The 19,037-nt window shown below is 43.1% G+C and overlaps 1 protein-coding gene across 3 annotated transcripts in view; it reads right to left on the bottom strand.

The window, feature by feature from the left end:
- Positions 1-5,139: 5,139 nt before the first annotated feature.
- The window catches only part of LOC117426103 (serine/threonine-protein kinase ULK1-like), a 34,601-nt gene continuing 20,703 nt past the window's right edge, over positions 5,140-19,037 (bottom strand). The window contains exons 12-28 of one of the 3 annotated variants that reach the window (XM_034902410.2): positions 18,875-18,963; positions 18,347-18,506; positions 18,061-18,121; positions 17,622-17,711; positions 16,627-16,752; positions 16,063-16,217; positions 15,632-15,706; positions 14,753-15,012; positions 14,336-14,529; positions 13,772-13,884; positions 13,357-13,500; positions 12,913-13,100; positions 11,599-11,777; positions 11,343-11,461; positions 10,795-10,952; positions 10,180-10,315; positions 5,140-9,590 (exon numbers count right to left, since the gene is read on the bottom strand). In XM_034902410.2, coding sequence (XP_034758301.2) covers positions 9,535-9,590; positions 10,180-10,315; positions 10,795-10,952; positions 11,343-11,461; positions 11,599-11,777; positions 12,913-13,100; positions 13,357-13,500; positions 13,772-13,884; positions 14,336-14,529; positions 14,753-15,012; positions 15,632-15,706; positions 16,063-16,217; positions 16,627-16,752; positions 17,622-17,711; positions 18,061-18,121; positions 18,347-18,506; positions 18,875-18,963 — 2,303 coding nt within the window. In that variant the 3' untranslated portion in view covers positions 5,140-9,534. The remainder of the gene's footprint in view (positions 9,591-10,179; positions 10,316-10,794; positions 10,953-11,342; positions 11,462-11,598; positions 11,778-12,912; positions 13,101-13,356; positions 13,501-13,771; positions 13,885-14,335; positions 14,530-14,752; positions 15,013-15,631; positions 15,707-16,062; positions 16,218-16,626; positions 16,753-17,621; positions 17,712-18,060; positions 18,122-18,346; positions 18,507-18,874; positions 18,964-19,037) is intronic. The other 2 variants (XM_058994587.1, XM_058994586.1) reach the window with 2 other exon arrangements.

Here is a 19,037-nt window from a genome sequence, read left to right on the forward strand (position 1 = left end):
AAGATCCTCCAACTTTAACTGATAGAAAAAAAAAACATAGGAAAAAAAGCAAACATGAAGAGACGGAATACAATACATATTTCTAATACAATTAAACAAATACCAGTTGAAGGAGCATATGACAAATAAAGAGATGTCAACAGATGAACTAAACCACTGTATTACATTCTAAAAATGTGTGTTTAATTAAAGAAACAGACATTTGAAATATTTCTAATGTAAAAGGGTTGTATTACATAGAAAGATATCCAGAGGCCTGTTACTTTCAATTACCTAAATCATTATCACCATTACATAAACAACTTTCTTTCTTTTTTAGCTAATACTATTAAAAGCCTTACACTTGAAAAAACATACTTTGTAGTAATAGAAGGACAAAGACTTTTAATTCCATGCAGATTCCAGACAGACCAACCAGCAAAACCAACTGATTTCATCTTAGCGTGGGAGTACTCCAGGCTGAGAAATGGTGCCTTCCTCCCCATTTACAAGGTGGCTGACACAGTTCTGGAGTCTGTCCCGACACCAAACCTTTTCCAGAGCAGAGCACAGATGTTCATACCCTTGATCCCTGAAGGGGACTGTTCACTCATCATCAACCCGGTCTTGGCAAACGACACAGGATTTTTCCAGCTGAATCTATACAGTTATGGGGAACCAAAAAAGACTTCTATGATAGTGCACATTCAAGTTAATGGAACTTCACAAGGTAACATAAAAACTCTCTTCTAATGATCTCTTAAAGTTTTGAGCAGTAAGTTTAGTAAGGTAGAATATCCAAACGTAGAGAACACTGCATATGTTCATCATGCCTCTCAGGGTTCAATATATTAAAGCACTATATAGAATTACACAGTTCTGTAGAGGGAGCTCTTTAGGCTGCTTTCAAATGGAAACGATCAGATAGTCTATACAGAGAGGGTCGCACAGAGGGAATTTTACAAGACTTTGATTGAAACCTGTAGCCCTCACGTGCATTTTTGTTTTTACCCCCTCAAGCAACTTCCCATCCAGATGAAGTGGCCCCAAGTCCCCCTCCTGCCCCTTCACAAGATCCAGATGAAGTGGCCCCAAGTCCCCCCCCTCCCACTTCACAACCTCCAGATGAAGTGGCCCCACCTCCTCCAAGTGAAATTGCTCCCCCTCCACAGCCCCCAAATGAGATGGCCTCAGCATACACCCCTGCTGCAGTGTACACCCCACCTCCAGTCCCTCCTCCTCAGCCCTATTATCCCTCGCAATCAGCCAGGGGTAGTGGAGCCATTGATGTTGAAGGCTGCCAGGATTTCAAGGAAATGGACAGTGAACTTGTGGAGATCTACAGAGGGATTCGACTTATTCAAAAGAAGACTGGAATCAAGATAAAAATCCTTGCTTACACAGTGGGAAGTGTTTGCACTCTTCTTCTCGCTGGCACCATCGCCAGTATGTTTATGTGGTAAGTCCTGCGGACTCTTATGCTTCCAGTACTGTGTCATAATTGGTCAGAGATGCGATTGAATATCTCTCACAGAGTCATTAATTCAATGTTTTTATTTTCCTCCCCTCCTGCCATCACCTAATCTAGCTGCTGTATGTATAATAGACGTAGTAGCGAACTATTGCCATCACCCCCACTCTCAGAAGGAGAAGAGGAAGAAGAAGATGATGAAGAAGGAGTAGAAGGAGGTTTAGGAAAGGGAGGAGGAGAAGGAGGCGAGGAAGGAGGTTTAGGAAACGGAGGAGCAGAGGGAGGAGGAGTAAGAGAGGGAGGAGGAGGAGAGGGAGGAGGAGGCGGAGGAGGAGGAGGTTTAGGAAACGGAGGAGCAGAGGGAGGAGGAGTAAGAGAGGGAGGAGGAGGAGGAGAGGGAGGAGGAGGAAGAGGAGACGAGGAAGAAGGTTTAGGAAAGGAAGGAGCAGAGGGAGGAGCAGTAAGAGAGGGAGGAACAGAGGGAGGAAGAGAAGAGGGAGGAGTAAGAGAAGAAGGAGGAGAGCATGAAGCAGGCCAAGTAGAAGGCTTCCCGTAAACTCAGCAGTTTTTTTTAAATAAAGATATTGTTCACATAATGATTGTTTATCTCTAATAAACAATAGTTGTTTTTTAAAAGTGAAGCCTTTGGAATTGTGCTTCAATCTTTATTTTCATAGGGTGGAAGTGCACCCTCTGAATACAGCAGTATCAGCGTGCCTGCTGGTTCACTTTCTCTGAATACAGCAGTATCAGCATCCCTGCTGGTTCACTTCCTAAGATATTCAGCTGGGCTCCCTAGCAAAAAGTTGCAACCATGCTTCCATACAGCTTCATGTTCTTGCACTGATAAAATCTAACCAAATGCAAACAATCCCTTTTATATAAATTATATAACTCATTTAAGATCATTTGTGCAAAGTGGGGGATATTCAGAGTTAATAAGCTTTTGTAGTAGAACTTGCATTGAGCTAACACGGCCAGCTGGTAACCCGCTGACAGTCCGCCATTAACCCTTGCTGGATACTGCTGGTATCTCGTAAATCAGATCTTTATTTGCAGATTGTATTTATACACGAACAGTGTCGATAGATACAAATTTAAATACTGTACACTGAAATTCAGTTAAATTGGGATAATGCAAGAACACGAGATTCCAGTAAACACACTGGTAAGTGAAGACCCTTTGAATCAATTAGAAAGAACACTGTTTTCACAGAACACGATTAGCACTAATCTTGAACTACTTTACCTACTATAACATGATAGTTCAAGGTAAGTGCTAATCAACCAAGGTGTATGAAACCAACCATTAATATCTGATATTAATGCGCAACGTTTAAACATTCTTTTAAAGTTATAACAAATATTTGTGTATTCAATGTTGTTTTAAATATAACACACTGTGTTAAAGAAGATTACCTTTCTTATTTGTATATATCACCAAGTGTATGTATCAGCCAGTCAGATTATCAGTACCAAATGTACAGATATAAAATCCAATTATTCACTAAACCCATGTGTACACTTCAGTATTTTCTTACAATTTAATGGAAACGAATGGGTAATACAATGCAGATTTTACAAAGTTAATATGTAACTATCACTAGTGTTTTTTTTTTTTAAATGACAGCTGGTGATAAAGTATAGACTGCCTGCCCACTTTATTACCGGCAATATTAGGTTAGGCCACTGTTTGCCCTGATCACAAGCTTGACATGATGTGTCACATGACTCCACAAAGTGCTGGAAGGTGTCTCCATTGAATATGTTTTTGTACTTTGTTTCTGCCACAGGAGCCACGAAGGATGATACAATGTGGCAGGAGCTGCAGTTTCTACTGCATGAAATTGGACACCAGAAGTCCTTAATTAAACCCAAGCATGATGCCTAGAGAGCGGAGAGCCAGAGCCTGCAGCTGGGAGGTGGTGACCTTTTACCGGGGCAAGGAGCCAGCAAACAGGAGCTCCCCAGGAGAGACACGACCGCCGTGCCTCTGCAGCTGCCAGGCTCAACACAACTCATGCTTTTAAATAGTAATCACGCATTAAAAAAGCAGCTTACACAAATCCATGTGGGGAAATATGTTCCTCAGCGCTGCAGGGCTTGAATATAAATAGGAAAGACAGTAGGAGTAATAAAACAAAAAAGCACAAGAATGTTAAAAAGCTGCCCAATATAAACATGTTCTTAAAGCCTAAGTCCTGCTGTTTGTCTCAGGCAGTACACTTTATTATTTAAAATGCATTGTGTACATGGTTTGTAGCAGATGTGAAGATGGGCTTGAAAGATGCAGCTGAATATTTGAGAAGACGCCATGCCCTTGTCACGAAGGGACTTTAGCTCCGCTCCGGCTGTGCTTGGTGCATGCTGAATTAATATTAAAAAATATCAACGCTTCAAGACATCCCAGTCGACCACCAGCTGTCACTGTTGCCCCAAGTAAAGATAATATATTCTACGACATGAGATGCCACCTGTTGTAAAGTGTGGCCAGAACTGATGAGGACAGAGGCTTCATCACAAGCATATGTATCCTTCTTATTGCTTCAATGCTGCTCAACCCTGTCTGATGGGTTGTGTGTGTCAGCTGCCTAGCCCCTGGAGCACAGGCTTAAGCTTCCAGAAAGGAGCTGATTCGGTTGTGAGCAGCTTGAGATAGAAGCACATGAGTCACGGCTTGTTTAACAAACACAGACAGCAACCCTCCTTAGCCAGGCCCGTCTCTCCAACAACACGGCCTGCCTCTCCCCTCACACCACTGTAATCTTCTTCTATCCCAGGGTATCAGTCTTACACATTCATTTAACCTGAGACTTGATCTCCTGGAGTGCCAGTAATATTGTGGTATTTGCAGAATGTCTGTGTGGTTCCACTTTTAATTGAGGTTCATTAGTGCCACGCGGCGTGAGGCCTTGTTAGAACAGATTTATATTCTACTTGTAGTTTCAGGGAGTTGTTTTCCTGCTATAATATATTATTCTGTTTTTTATTCAGCTATCCCCAGAGTTAAAATCGTTTTTAATGATGATCCTGGGCCACCAATAATCACCCAATATTTACAACTTATCCAAGATGGGTCTGCGGTCAGATAGTAAAATTGATTGTTGAGACAAGGTACGGACGCAGAATAAGACAGATCATTGATTGAAACACTTCAATAGAGTAGGCTCTCATTCATTCCCATTACATACACATTGCATTAATAGTATAAGAAAACTACAGCTGCAGCAGATTCGCCTTGAGAGAAGGTTGTTCGTTTTGCTCTGTTAGTGATTCTCAGATATTGAAATACAAATAGCTGCATTTGCCTTTCAGTTTATTAAAAAAAAAAAACAACAATATATTTTAAAATGTCCTTATTGTAATACAGACGGACTGTTTTTTTTTTTTTTTTTTTTCTGATGCTTTGGATTCCCATAGGTTTCCTACCACAGACAACATCAACTCCTTTTACGATTTTAAAAGACTTCAAATCATGTCCCCCCTAAATCAAGGATTATACTGCTTGTCCACTGGAGCACTGATTCTCAAACTTTTAGGACCTCACCCCCCTTGACGCCCCCCCAGGATACAGTCTGTGCCCCCCAGTTTGAGAACCACTGCAGTAGAGGTTGATTGATGCTATATGAGCCCTTTAGATTATTATGGTATGAACCACAGACCCAGAAAAAGATGCACAACAGCCCTCCGATTGTTAAATTACATTTTATACTTTATTTGTGTTGCAGTTCAAAGCAAAAAAAGGGTTACATCACAGACAATGAAATGAGAAATTAAAAAAACACATTAAAAAAAATGGTCAAGCTTTGTTTCAAAGGATACTTAACATTACAAACCTGAACACATTATATATATATATATATATATATACTCTTTTTTTTTTTTGTTTGTTTAGCATTCCTTATATCTATAAAGCAATAAATACTCATTTACAGAACTTATTTACAAGCTAGGGGTTAGATAAAATATTTGCTAATAGATAATATAGCAAAACAAGTCTTATATATAAGCACAGTAGCAAATTTTCAAGTATTATGAAAACAATATACATTGGTTTGGTGAATTGTAAACCACATACACAGCAGTACGTGTTAAATGTGGGCTTCCTCGGTACATTCATTTTCATCAACAGCTCGAAAGGAATAATGCTGGGCACAATTCCAATACCTTCACTTATAACCCAGTTTTAATCCTGGAGCTCATCATTCACAACTCCACTCATCAACCCAAAATGTCAACTGGCAACTCATTCACTTCAAACAAATCCGAATTCGGAACCTGAATTTCCCTTTTGTGACCTCACACTGTGGCCACAGTTTTCACCCAATTGCATCAGACTGATGTAGCCAATGTACTTCAGTAACATATAAAACTGATAAATACACCTATTGAGGAAAATACATGCATGGCCTCTTTTCATTTAATTTAAACTGTGATCTAGGAAAAATGTATATTAACTCACTATTTATTTTTTCTAAGAATATTTTTGCCCAGCCAACACACTCTTTCCACAAATGTATAATTAATTAAAATCTGCTGCCGTTTCCTCCAACACACATGCAAATCTAAGCATACACTCAAAACCTAAAAATCACTCTCGCAAATACAAAATACATGCGACTACAAACAAACCTGTAAAAACACTCACGTATATATAAGTTTAGTTTACACTGACAAAAAAAAGCAATTAATAAAAAAACAAACAAACAAAAAACCACCATGCACGCACGTTGCCACACCCACAAACAAATACAAAACTTGGAAAAAATAGAACACAAAATGTGTTCCAAGTTCAGCTCAAAACAAACAGGGCAGCTTTTCTGTGTCTGCTGGTAACATTAATACGTCAACGAACAGTACCAATTTATTTACTAGTAGTGCAACAAAACAGGAGGGACAGAGCATGGTTAGTGACTCAAGACGTCTGTATCTGGAGCCTGTTTATAAACCATCGCATGCAGAAACTGAGACTGCTGCCGAGCACCAGTTTGGGAATTGAATTTGGGCTGTGCAGTAGGTCTCAGGTCGTGCATAGCAGGAGAATCACTTTCCACAGACATCTGAGGGGAGGAGGGGGAGAGGGAGAAAACCCCCTAATGATTGACCTCATCTGCAGACAACAGAACCAGCTTTTTTTTTTGCAGTAAGGCGGGAGGGACAAGCAGTTGAAAAAAGTAAAAAAGAAAAAAAAAAATAGGTAAAAAAAAAAAAATCAGAAATATTTTCTTTCATTAATAGCTTATAAAGTCTCCCAATACTGTAGCACATGGCCCACTGGCAGCCTGTATTTTGATACGATTTTAAAACTAACACCTGCTCAGTTTCATTCTAAACTTCTTTCCAATGCGTTTTCTTAACTTTGAAACATATACAGAACTAGCATTAATGTGCTGGCATTAAAATACTCTTGTGTGTCAATTCCGTAGGCAATATGAAACAGTAAAGCAGGGTGGAACATCAATTTTAATTGTTTTTAGCTCTTAAACATTTGCAGACTTCAAAGTTAGCTATAACCAGTGTTGGGTGCCACTGTAATAGATTCACTTTAAACCTGCGCTACTTTCTAGTGCACTTTAGTGGTCCTTTAGCAGTAACAGGATTGGTTTGCTGTAATCATTTAACACCACCTTTGGACTGTGAAACTGTCTACAAAGCAGCAGTCAGAAAGGATGCCTATTGGGGGCTCCCGAGTGGCGCATCCAGTAAAGGTGCTTCGTGTGGAGTGCAGGATGCGCCCTATAGCCTGGATGTCGTCGGTTCGAGTCCAGGTTATTCCTTTGCCGACCGAGGATGGGAGCTCCCAGGGGGCGGCGAACAATTGGCTGAGCGCCGCCCTGGGGGAGGGAGGGTTAGGTTGGCCAGGGTGTCCTCAGCTCACCACGCACCAGCGACCCCTGTGGTCTGGCAGGGCACCTGCGGCCTTGCCTGTAAGCTGCCCAGGGCTGCGTTGTCCTCCCAACACTGTAGCTCTGGGTGGCTGCACGGTGAGTTTGCAGCGTGTAAAAAAGCAGGCGGCTAACGGGACGCACTTCGGAGGACAGCGTGTGCCATTAGCGACTACTAAATTAAAAAAAAGAAAAAAAGAAAGGAAGCCTACTGAAGGGTGTTCTTCAGCTTTTGAACCCTTAAGGGGACTTCCTTTGGCTGTAGCCACTGGGCACATGGCTACAGTGTATTGGGGGTACAACGGGGGTACAGAAAAAAATGGGTGGCAAATTCTGTAGATTTAGTTGTACTATGATGCGTTTAAACTGGCATCACATACAAGTATTTAAGGTGCTCCTCTTAACAGACTAGTTTAGTGTGTTTCAGTTTGTGTGGGATCGAACGGCTACAATTCCTTCTGCATTTCCTTAAGTCACTTTACAGCACTTTAGGAATTGATAACAGAGTAGATAGTAGGAATAAAAGTCATCTTAAAAATAACTAAATACAATTTAAAATAAAAACGAACGATAGGGGATTCTCTATATCCTGATGGGCCAAACCAGACTGAAAGCAAAACACAAGCTTCAAATAAAACTCTTATTCCTTGATTGAACGTGATTTTGCAATGTTAGCTTCTACTTGGTGTTTGAAATGGTCCACTTCAGACTGATACCCAGCACCAGCACAGGCACTGGGATACTGTAACGCATTGGTCTTGATACACTGGCATACCTTCATTTGATTTTAAGCACTGGTCTTACATGATTACTATGCATGCATGCTGGTCTGTTTGTGAACAAGGAGAGGATCCCTACATTCTCTGCCAACGTGTCCTCCATAAAGATGGGATCTTACAGCACTGCTGGAATCCATCACTGTAGTTCTCATGTCTATGTTGAGTTGACACCATTTTGAGCAGAATGACGGCTTTACACTGGAACATGAATCATTTGCTCTTACAGTCTTGTTGAATATTAGCGCTATTTGTTAACTACGTCACCCCATAAAGTGAGTAGATTTTGTTATCAAGTCTTGGCTTCACCCTTTTTTTTTTTTACATTTAAATTTATTTTTTAAACCAACCCCCCCCCCCAAAATTTTAAGGGGTTACAAATTTTGGAATTATTCCTCATTTCTTTATTTAATTTCCTCTAAATATACTCTTCCCCACAAACAGAAGAAACCAGATTATTTGAAGGTGACTGGTTTCTTTATATATATATATATATTTAAAAAAAAAAAAAAAAACAACACACACACACTAAGAGAAGCAAACAAAAGCCTTCCGCCCTTCCAACAGGAAACAGTCCCAACAGTGGCTTTCGACATAACCGTTTCTTTCAAGTCAGAAACTCAAACAAGCTGTCCTCCCAACACAGTAGTAGAGAGAAAAAAAAAGTGTTAGAAGTGCCTTAGGGCAGCGTTTGATATAGAACTACCACAAAAAAAAAACAAAAAAAAAGATACAAGTGAAGAGAGCCAGACAGAACGTAAGTGTACAAATAGGTCTCTCATCTGGTAACTTGTCTTTAGTTTCAAACGTATTAAATGCGCCCAACTCCGGCAGCAGCTCTGCGCTTTGAGTGAGGATGTTCGTGTGATATTCACTACAGTTCCACTGAGAGTCAGAGCCAGGAGATAAAGCGGAGGAGAGTAGCTTTCTTGAGTATCTTCTTAAAATTCTGTTAGAAGTACCCCAACTTAGGTCTGTTTTCATGTCTGATGCTTTACCAGTTACATTCTACGCTAAATCTTTATATTATATATTTATTGGTAATGGTCAGCGCTGTCGACATGGAAACAGAACATCACCTGTGGGGCCTTCATACACAGGGCTGCAAATCAGCACCACTTTCTTCCTTTGACGAAGCCCAACTTACAAGCTGCTCAATCAGGCAAATCGCCAAGGAGACTGTGCCCTTTAAGAAAGAACAAGTGCTTCCGTCTCCAACACGCAGGAAAAGGATTTCATTTACATCAAACCGGCTTGGAGAAGAAGCAAGACTGAAGAGAAAGACAGCGAGAACTAGTTGCAGGACAGCGAGAAGTAGTTGCAGGAGAGCAAGAGCGAGAGCGATTGCCTTGTGTCCTGTGGCAGGCACATAGCTGGGGCCTAAGGTGGTAGAAAATGTTCCGGTCAGTGGTGCAGGAAGTCATCAAGCAGAGAGTCCTGACTGCAGTGCAGAAAGTCTTCTTTCAATACACAGCTTGCCTAAAGAGAGAGGAAGGGGGGGGGAAGAGAGAAATGCTTAAGCATCACATAGTAACCTGCCCTGGGAACAAACAGCAGCTGTGTTGTTGTTTATGACCTCTACATGCTAAGCCGTTCATGACAGTGGCTGTGCTTGTCAGATTACAGGACTCTCTCTGTATCCTTCAACGTGTTTAACCCGGGCTTACTCAAAATCAAGGCTTTTCCTCGGCGTGGGTAAAAGTTTCACACAAAATCGATCTCAGAAAGCTTTAGAAGCTACGCATGGTTTGAACACAGCCACAGATATTAAATCAGGACTGGCATCGTTGAAGTCTCAGAACTGCAGACAGGGGAGATCCCAGGGAAACCGCCTATAGAGCTGGGTAGCTGAACCTCAAAGTCTCTAAACTAGCTGAAAACTACTTACAACTCCTAACAAACTGTTACTATTATACATATGAAATCAATCTCCTGCATTTCTGCTGTTGGCAAACAATAATCCCTTTACACGTCATTTTTATTACCTTTAGAAACCAACACAGGGAGTTCCTATAGTGGGTAACTTCTTTTTTTTATTCTGCATTTTCTTTTGAAAATGGTCACTCACATTTGCTGATGTTTTCCACATCGGCCTGCTCATTGATGATGAGAGACAGCCCTTCCATCAGCAGCAGAGCCTTGTGGTATCTCTGTACCGACGCCTCACCATGGTGGAACATCTCATCCAGAGCAGCGGACTGAATCTGTCACCATAGCAACAAACATCATCACAAAAACTGTGTCTGCGTCTTTCACGTAAAACTAAACTCATGTTGAAAACCACTGCGTACAACGCTCGTGCACAAAGATCAAAGTGACAGTTCTGTGATTCTGAGATACAGAAACAATTCAAAAGGGTCTGAACCCCGCTAACCAAATAGAAAAACACTGCAACAACCAATCTCCATAACCAATGCGCCAGTGGCTAGTATATTTTTGTATGTAAAAGTATACAGTATAAATACGACAGTGGCATTTAGATCAGTCACTGTTAAAATCAATTGTTAATACCACAGCTTTCTTGATTTCTACCCACCATTGTTCATTTTACATGCCTCCTCTTTACTGCTTGTTGATCTAATTATACATTCATTAAACCATCATTAAAACTTGTAACAGTGGCTGTGGATATCTGAGCATTGGCTGTATAATTAAAGGAGGAGGATATGAAATGCAGCTGTACCATGTGGACGGTGTGGTTGTAGATGAGCTTGTCTGCGGTGATGCTGTTGATCCGGTCCATCAGCTTCTGCTTGTCGTAGAAGAACCTCTGCAGGCGGGCGTTGAGGGAGCGGCAGGACGACACGCTCGACTTGTACAGCTCGTTCAGCTTCTTTATCACTGTGCAGAGAGGGAGATCCCCCGTCAGCACACACACCCACTCAGGTCTCTCTCTCCCAGGACAGAGATACCCAGTCAGCACACACACCCACCCAGGTCTCTCTCTCCCAGGACAGAGAGACCCCGTCAGCACACAAACCCACCCAGGAACTCGTATGACATGCAAGGTGGATGTCAAAGTGGGTAACTAATACACTGCTGTGTTAACAGGACAGGATAATGAATCTTAAGGAAAAGCTTAAACGGAGCAAAACCTTCAGCAAGGCCCCCCCGTTACAAATCTCATGAGCGCATTGAGGGGTGGGGAGCGGAGTTATATAGGATTCCATCTGTTTTTCTGCTCTATTATAACTGAATCGTTATTAGTGTTTTATTGAGGTGTCTCCTGACCTTGCTTGACGGTGGTAGAGGGACAGAGCTTTCCTTGTTTGATGCTTTCCATGGCTGTGTGCAGAGAGGCAGAGAGAAGCTCTGTGGTCTTCATATACAGCACCAGCTGCTCTGCGTAACTGTCAGGAAAGAGAACAGATAGAACCAGGGGTGAAGGACTGCTTCTCAGTATCTTCAGATCAATGCTAATAGTTTCTTTGTTAAAAGTGTCCCAGCTTTCCAGGGCTGCAGCTAGCTAGGATTGTGTGCTCCTCACCTCCACTCCCTGCTCAGAAGGCTGATCTGGTCGGCCACCATGCTCTCCTGAAGCTGGAAGGATGATGTCACCGAGCTGCCCCCTTCCGTGACCATGCCCTTGGTGGCAGCGATCTCCATCACGCAGTGAACGAAGGCCAGTGTGAAGCGCAGGCTCCGCAGAGTCTCTGTGTGCTCCTGCTGCAAGGGGAGAGGAAGGAAGGTTACCCTTTGGGGTCCATTCAATGGATCTTCTACAACACAGCAGCCCTGCCAAGAAAGCCTTACTACTGAAATACTTCAACAGCATCTTAGTGTTTCAATACACTCACTGAACACCACTAGTACTGAAGGACCACCTTTCTCTAGTGCAAACTCCCCTGCATGTTGAAATCATCTGGATATTAAATACCCCAATAAGATTAGTAGTCCTTGAAAGTTCAAGAGAAGTTCAAACATTATTTAGAGAATGAAAGGGTGTTCAATACCACCCATTTTGATCAACTTATTCATCTGGTGTCCACTACTGATTTCACAAGATGTTTTTTTTTTTCAAAGGAGGATTGGTTTTGTTTCCAACTAATCGGTTCAAACTAAAATTGGTCCTAATATATCCTGGCTGATCCACACTGTTAGTCCTTAATATGAATACGGACCACACTGCTCTCCTCTGTGGACTTTGTTTCTCTTTACACTGGTATGCGCTGATCCTGTTCAAATGCCAAGCTTTAGAATAAAGAATGGGAGGTTTCTGTTGAGCTAGAAGACAGAGCCTGACCTCTCATTGTACAACATACAAACACAGAGAGCAGCTGGCTGTCCAAGCCTGAAAGCCAGGGATGAGAGAAACCAGGGGCTTGGGTCAGCTCAAATCCTGCATCCCAGCAAGATCCATCTACCTATTTTTTTGCTTTTGTCATTGCAACAAAATACACTCATTGACTGAGATATGACCATTCCTTTCAGCACTGTTTTGCTCAGATTAATTCGGTTTACATAGCAAATGATTCCCTGGCCGGGGGAAAAAAAAGGAACATTTTGCTCCACTTTTAGGTTAAGCTAATTAATGGAAGTGTAGTACTTGGCAGGGGTTGCCGAGGGCCCAGGCGCTGCACGGACTCGTCATATCTGGGGGGAAGAGAAAGCAAGAGACAAGGGCTTTTGCAGTCCCTACACTGCAGTTATAAGCTGAAGATTTCCCTGTCTACTGCTGAATCCAGCTTCATGTGTTCATCCCCTGCTCTTTGCAGTGTTAATGAGATGTTTTTTCCTTAAGGACAAGAAAGGGTAATAGATTACAAAATGCTGCCCACGATTCCTAGCTTCACCCGCTCACCTCCATTAGGGTCTCCTCAGGAAGCTCAGGGGCTTCAAAGGTCACTCCACCCTCAAGACTGGCCGCCACAGGGTCACTGAAGCCATATCGGAGACTGGAAGGACCCTCGCAGCCGTCTGCGCATGTGCCTGTCAAGAACTGTCTGCCACTGAAGGACCCTCCTGAACTCAAAGAGCTAGAGGAGCCAACTGTACAAAGGAAAAAAGAAAAAATAAAGCACATTTTTAAATGGAACAAGGAAAGCAGGTCTGCAGGCAGTAACTTTACCCACCTGCTTTAAAAATAACTGCCTTTTTAGACCCGATTGAACTGTGAGAGCCAAAAAGTGAAATGTTCTTGCTACTCCTAAGCAGGATGGATTTAAAATGAGTTCTGTTAATAAAATAGAAATGTATAAAAATAGATTTTTCCCTTGCAGACTACACTTAAATCAATGCAGGTTACCTGAGAACATCCTGGTCCTGTTTGTCTGTGGAGGGGTGCTGCCGCTGGGAGGGGACCCCACAGTGAACACCACAGGAGCCGGGCAGCCAGACCCCACCACCATCACACCAGAGTGCAGTTCTGCACCATCCCCACTGGGGGGCGCTGTGGGGAACACAATGCCACACATATAAATATAAAATTGAAACAACAAAAATATTAACAAGCTAAAACAAACTCTTGGTATAACTAACTTAAGTAAGGACTGTGTTGTTCTTAAAAAGGTTGATCTAAAAATCAATTGTCTTGAAGGCATATGAAAGGGCTGCTTGGAGAATCATTTGTTTTATTTAACCAGCAGAGGTTTTCATTACCGCAAATCACCACAAAGAGAATAATATGACAGCGGGCCGATTGTATCAAACACACGCCATACCTGTATCCATTGGCCTCTCTGTGTTCAGACTCTCACGGCTACCACTATCCAGCACCTGCCCTCCGAAGGCTGCTTTCAACAGCATTTCAGACAGCCTCCCGGCAGAGAGAGACCTAAGGGGCAGGCAGGTCAGACAGGTTACAGTACTGCCACACACAGCAACAAGTGCCTGCTTTCACTGCCTTGCCCTGAAGACAGTAACGTTTTGGACGGTCAACAGAACTAAAATGAGTGAAGTACATGGCGATGACATCTGACAAGTCAGGAGGTGCTGATCAAACAGACAAAGCTGGCAGGCATTCAGCAACAATGCACAGCACCTGCATGTGGAGAGGCTCACAATGTACCCAATTAAAAATACTGTTTAATTTTAGGAACTCCACCCTAGGAACTGTTTTCCACCCTCATGTACCCTATCCCATTACGATACAACTATACAAGCAGTGCAAACCAAGCTTTGAAATACAATTCAATTAAAAGCACAAATTAGGATCAACCACAAAAGGAGCAGCATTATCTCCGCCAAATCAACTCCCTTTCAAAACTAAAAAAGTCAACTCATACCTGCCAAAGGCTCCTTTGTTCTCCTCCACGGGCCTCATGCTAGGGCCGGTCTGCTGGCAGAAAGGCTGGCCCAACTCCTTCAGATCCGGGATGGTTCTGTTGCGTGTCGGGGTGAGGACCAGGCCCTGCTGGGCCAGTAAGGTGACCAGGTTCTGGGAGCTTGGGGGTTTGGGGAACTCAAACGGAGGCATGGCCTGGGGAGGGAAGACACAGCTGACCTGTTATTCACCTGGGCTCAACAACAGGGATGCAGGTAATGAGTCTTATATTGGTGTGGTCACCCATATAGATTTACTCAAAATATACGATATCTGTCTATCTACAACACTATATTTTAGCTCAGAATTCAAAAGATACATTTCTAATTCTTTAGTGCTTGCATTTCTTGGTCTGTTAAGCCGTGATTGGATTGCTCACCTTGGTGGGGGAGCCCAGGATGGTTGGCAGGGGGCTCCTATGCACAAGTTCAGAGAGTTTGGGAGAGGAGCGCAGCTGGCGGCCAGGCTGCAGGGAGGGGACCTGCTGGGGCTGGCTGCACTGCCGGTGCACCACAGGGTCCGAGTGCTGCTTCTTTATCTTCTGCCTGCAGAAGTTTGCGCCACCCTCTGACAGGTTGGGGGCGCTGTGGAGCCGGGAGCCCATGCCGTGCCGAGGCAGGTGCTCAGGTACAGTCAGGCCTGCATAGATACAACAAACAAGGTCATGAAATGTAGATGTAAAACAGTGACTAGACGATAAAAATGAATGTCTTACTGATAAAACATTTTTATAGGAGGTAGAGCCAATAGTCACAGCAAGAAAGAAATAGATACTTTGAATGCAAGCAGGTTCCTTGACCAAGAAGATGGTTAAATGCTCTTAGCATGTCAGCAATGTGTGCTCACTTCACTCTACCAAGCCTCCTGCATTATCAGTTCTCTTCTGGCACCACATTATTTCCCTGGAGAGCGACAGACAGATTTTAAAAGAGCAGCAAGCCCCTGGACTGGGACCAAAGCTGCAGAGCTCTTTGTCCAAATCAGGGTGATGAAGAGGAATCACTTCTTTAGTTACTCAAATGCATTAAGCACGTTTAATGCTGTAATCAGGTTACGTCAAAATCTATTCTCTTAGCTTCTAATGTGAACAAATTGATTCATCACACAGTGACTACCGTGTGTGTGTGTGTGTGTGTCGATGGGGCCAAATCAGTGAAAATCACCTGCAGATGAGAACTAAAAACGACTAAAATAATGTAATGCAGTGTAACCACAGAATATAGGTATTGAACTGCGACTCTGATTAAAGCCTGCTCACCTCCACCCTGTAGCCTACTCCGAGTCTCTGATCCCAGGGGAAAGGTCTGGCCAGGTACCTCTGGGATGGTGCCAACTTTGAAGAAAATACATTTAAAACTGAAATTACTATTATTGTATTTCACTACAAAACCGCCCAGACGTAGAGCTGGCACGGTTGAAAAAAAAACACCACCCAGATTGCACCCGTTAAATCAAGGTTTTCCCCGACTAGGAGAGCTTTTTCACACCTAAAAACGGTCAGAGTCTGTCAGTGGACTGGATGGAAGCAGAGGCTCGAGCTCGAGCAGACACTGAGGCTTTGTCATAACAAATCATCATGACCTCATGAACACAGCTAATTAAAAAGGTTCATTCAAACATCTGCTAAACATCTTGAAGAGGCCTGGGACAGCCAGGACTAAGTGCAGGTGTGTGATGGGAAGCTCCTACCTTGTGGGGACGGCTGATAGGGTTTGGAGCCCCCAGCTGAGAGTCTGCGGGAGCTGAAGGCTGTTCCGTGGTCTCCTGGGAAGGGTGGCGAGGTCCCACTCCTCCCAAATCCCAAGGGGCTAGCACTGCTGGACTTTCTCACTGGTGGTCCTGATCTGGACAGTAGGAGGACAGAGATATCTATTAACAAAATGACACCGACCCCCAGCTACACGCTAATTTACCTAATGTAATCACTTCATCACTCAGACCAGTAAACGAATATACTTATATGAATATCAATGCCCTGAAGCGATTTAATTAGTCATCCTGGGGTAGCCTTTCTCTACAAAAGTTACTTAATGAAATGAAAAAAGTAAATTAGCTTAAAAAACATAATAAAAGTGGTGTCTACTGAGTTGATTGTATAACTTCTAAGATGGTAAAAACCCAAGACTATGAGCATCTATTGTCCATCTGTTTATTGAAAAAAAACTGCTAATTTTAATTGTCTTTGGTATTTTACCAAAATGACATTTCATATCTCCAGGAGATGAAAAAGGTTGCCATCTTCCGGAGGCTCACCTGGGGGAGACGTGCTGGCTGGGGCAATGCAGGTTCTGCTCCATGCGCTGGTAGTTGTGAATCTGGGTCGGAACCGGGATCGGTACCGACTGTCCATAGTTACTGGCTGAAAACTCAATCGGCCTCCTGCAACCAAACCAAAGTAAAGTAAACCTGACCTCTCATGGATATCAAGACAACGGATTTTGTTATTAAACTGGACTGAGCCTTCTGCTCAGGAACTGCATTATTCGCCTGCAGAGCGACACAAAGATTTTAAAAGAGCACCAAGCTGCACAGAAACCCTTTGGACTGGGTCCAAAGCTGCAGAGCTCTCTGTCTAAATCAGGGTGATCGAGAGTAACCACTTCTTTACGCACTCAAAGGCTGAGTCAACTCAACGCTATTAAAGCACGCTTGAAAACTGCAATAAGTTTTGTCTGAATCAATTTTTCCAGTTAAGAGAGGAACCTGATGTGTCACACTGACTGTGCATGTCTGTGTGTCAACAAGATTCTATAAATCAATGTTCCACTGCAGCAAGAGCAACTTGTGGTTCTAATTACATTAAATCAAAAATCCAGGAAAGAATTCAGAGTAAAGGTACAGAGACAGTAAAAAGCTACTGTGGAAAAGGCAGTGTCTGTAGTGCTTGGTGGAAGATGAATATTATTTATTTTACGATAAAGGCGGTTATGTGGTCACCCCCCCAAATTGACAATAATCCAATGCTTATCAACTTCACCCAGGACAGACTTTCAATTCAACCAGGGGAGATAATGTTTGTATTCTAAATAATAATAATAATAATAATAATAATAATAATAATAATAATAATAATAATAATAATAATAATAGCCAGCAATGCCTTGCCAGTTGAGAATTAGGACAGTGCTTGGCTGCTGTCAATTGAAATATCCTGATAGTCCTGACTGAGGGAAGGCTTTGCGCAGGCCCTGAAGCTCAGAGTTGAGAAGCACTGCTCCACACACCACAGAGCAGCTAGAGTTTCTTACCCTGAGGGACTTGGAGAGTTGCTGAAGGAAGGAGACGGGGACGGTGTCTTGCCCTGACTCCCCAGTCCAGCAGAGATCAGCAGAGAGCTCCTAATCACAGTGAGCAAAAATAACATTTAAAAACAGCAGAACAGTTTACTAGAATCTGCTTTACACTGCGAGGGCCCTGCTGCTGCAGCTGTTAATTACTACATGGACTGCACATGTAATCCCTCCTAATTTCAAGTTTTAAATATTAATAATTTGCTGTCTTCCTGGAGTGTAGGGAATCCCCTCCTTGAAAACATGTCAGAATCAAAGGTTTACTGAACATGGTCACATGTCTGAGACAAGAAACTGTGCTAAGAAGTTTTCTGTGAAGATAAAGCCAGCAGTGTGAATGTGTTGGTTTTGTGTGAAGATGTTGCACTGTACTGTACTGCACTGAGGGGAGACTCACCCACTGCACATGAGGCTGTCCAGCACTGGTTTTTCTCCTGTGGCCTCGCTGGCGATGTCACCTAAGCACAGACAGAAAGAGCACTTTACACGGCGGAGAGAATTTCTACAAAGACACCATTTTTTGCAATTGAACAGAAATGTGCAACCCACCACCACCCACACACAATTAATTGTGTAGGAAAATAGTATAGACTACACCAGGTTTGAACCCAGGTCTCCAAGTATTTATTTAAAGGTCTCCGCATTGCTGCTAGAGGTAAAAAAAAAAAAAAAGCCAGCCTTACTGGAGAACTGCACGGGCACCATGACGAAGTCCTCCATGTCGCAGGAAGAGTCCTTGCTGCTGCCCGCCGAGTCTTTTAGCCCGTGCAGGAAACCCGGGGAATCCTGGGTAGGAGAAGCCAGAGTCTTGGCTCGCAGCTGCTGCATCTCTGCCACAGACTGCTGCGATGGGAAAGAACAAGACCGAGGGAGAGGTCTCATTACAGTGTTACACCTGGCAAGCGGAATGACCCCCATGCACTGCAAGACCGAGGGAGAGGCCTCATTAGTGTTACACCTGGCAAGCGGAATGACCCCGATGCTCTGCAAACCCCATGTACGTAACACAGATGTAAGCACAGACAGAAAAGCAAAGTCCTACTGCAGGACTGCCAAAGCTTTTCGTTGAAAAACGTTATGTTTCTTTTTAGCAGTTCTAGAAGAAATTGTGTCTGTCACATTATGAATGGCAAAGAGGCCTGAAAAGTGCTGTTAGGACCTCATTACCCACAGGCTTGATCTGTTCCCTTCCCCTTGTGAGTGACACTTACAGGAGGAGAGGCGAGGTGAGAGGTGGATGAGCTGCTGCAGGAGCTGGCAGACCCTGAGCTTGGGTATGAAGGCATTGGCACTGGGGCAGCTGTAAAAACACCACACAAACACCAGAGGGGTTAGAATGTACGAGATCGACTTAAACACACAGGAAAATAAATA

This window comes from Acipenser ruthenus, chromosome 21 (assembly GCF_902713425.1).
Source record: "Acipenser ruthenus chromosome 21, fAciRut3.2 maternal haplotype, whole genome shotgun sequence".
Classification (NCBI taxonomy): Eukaryota; Metazoa; Chordata; class Actinopteri; order Acipenseriformes; family Acipenseridae; genus Acipenser; species Acipenser ruthenus.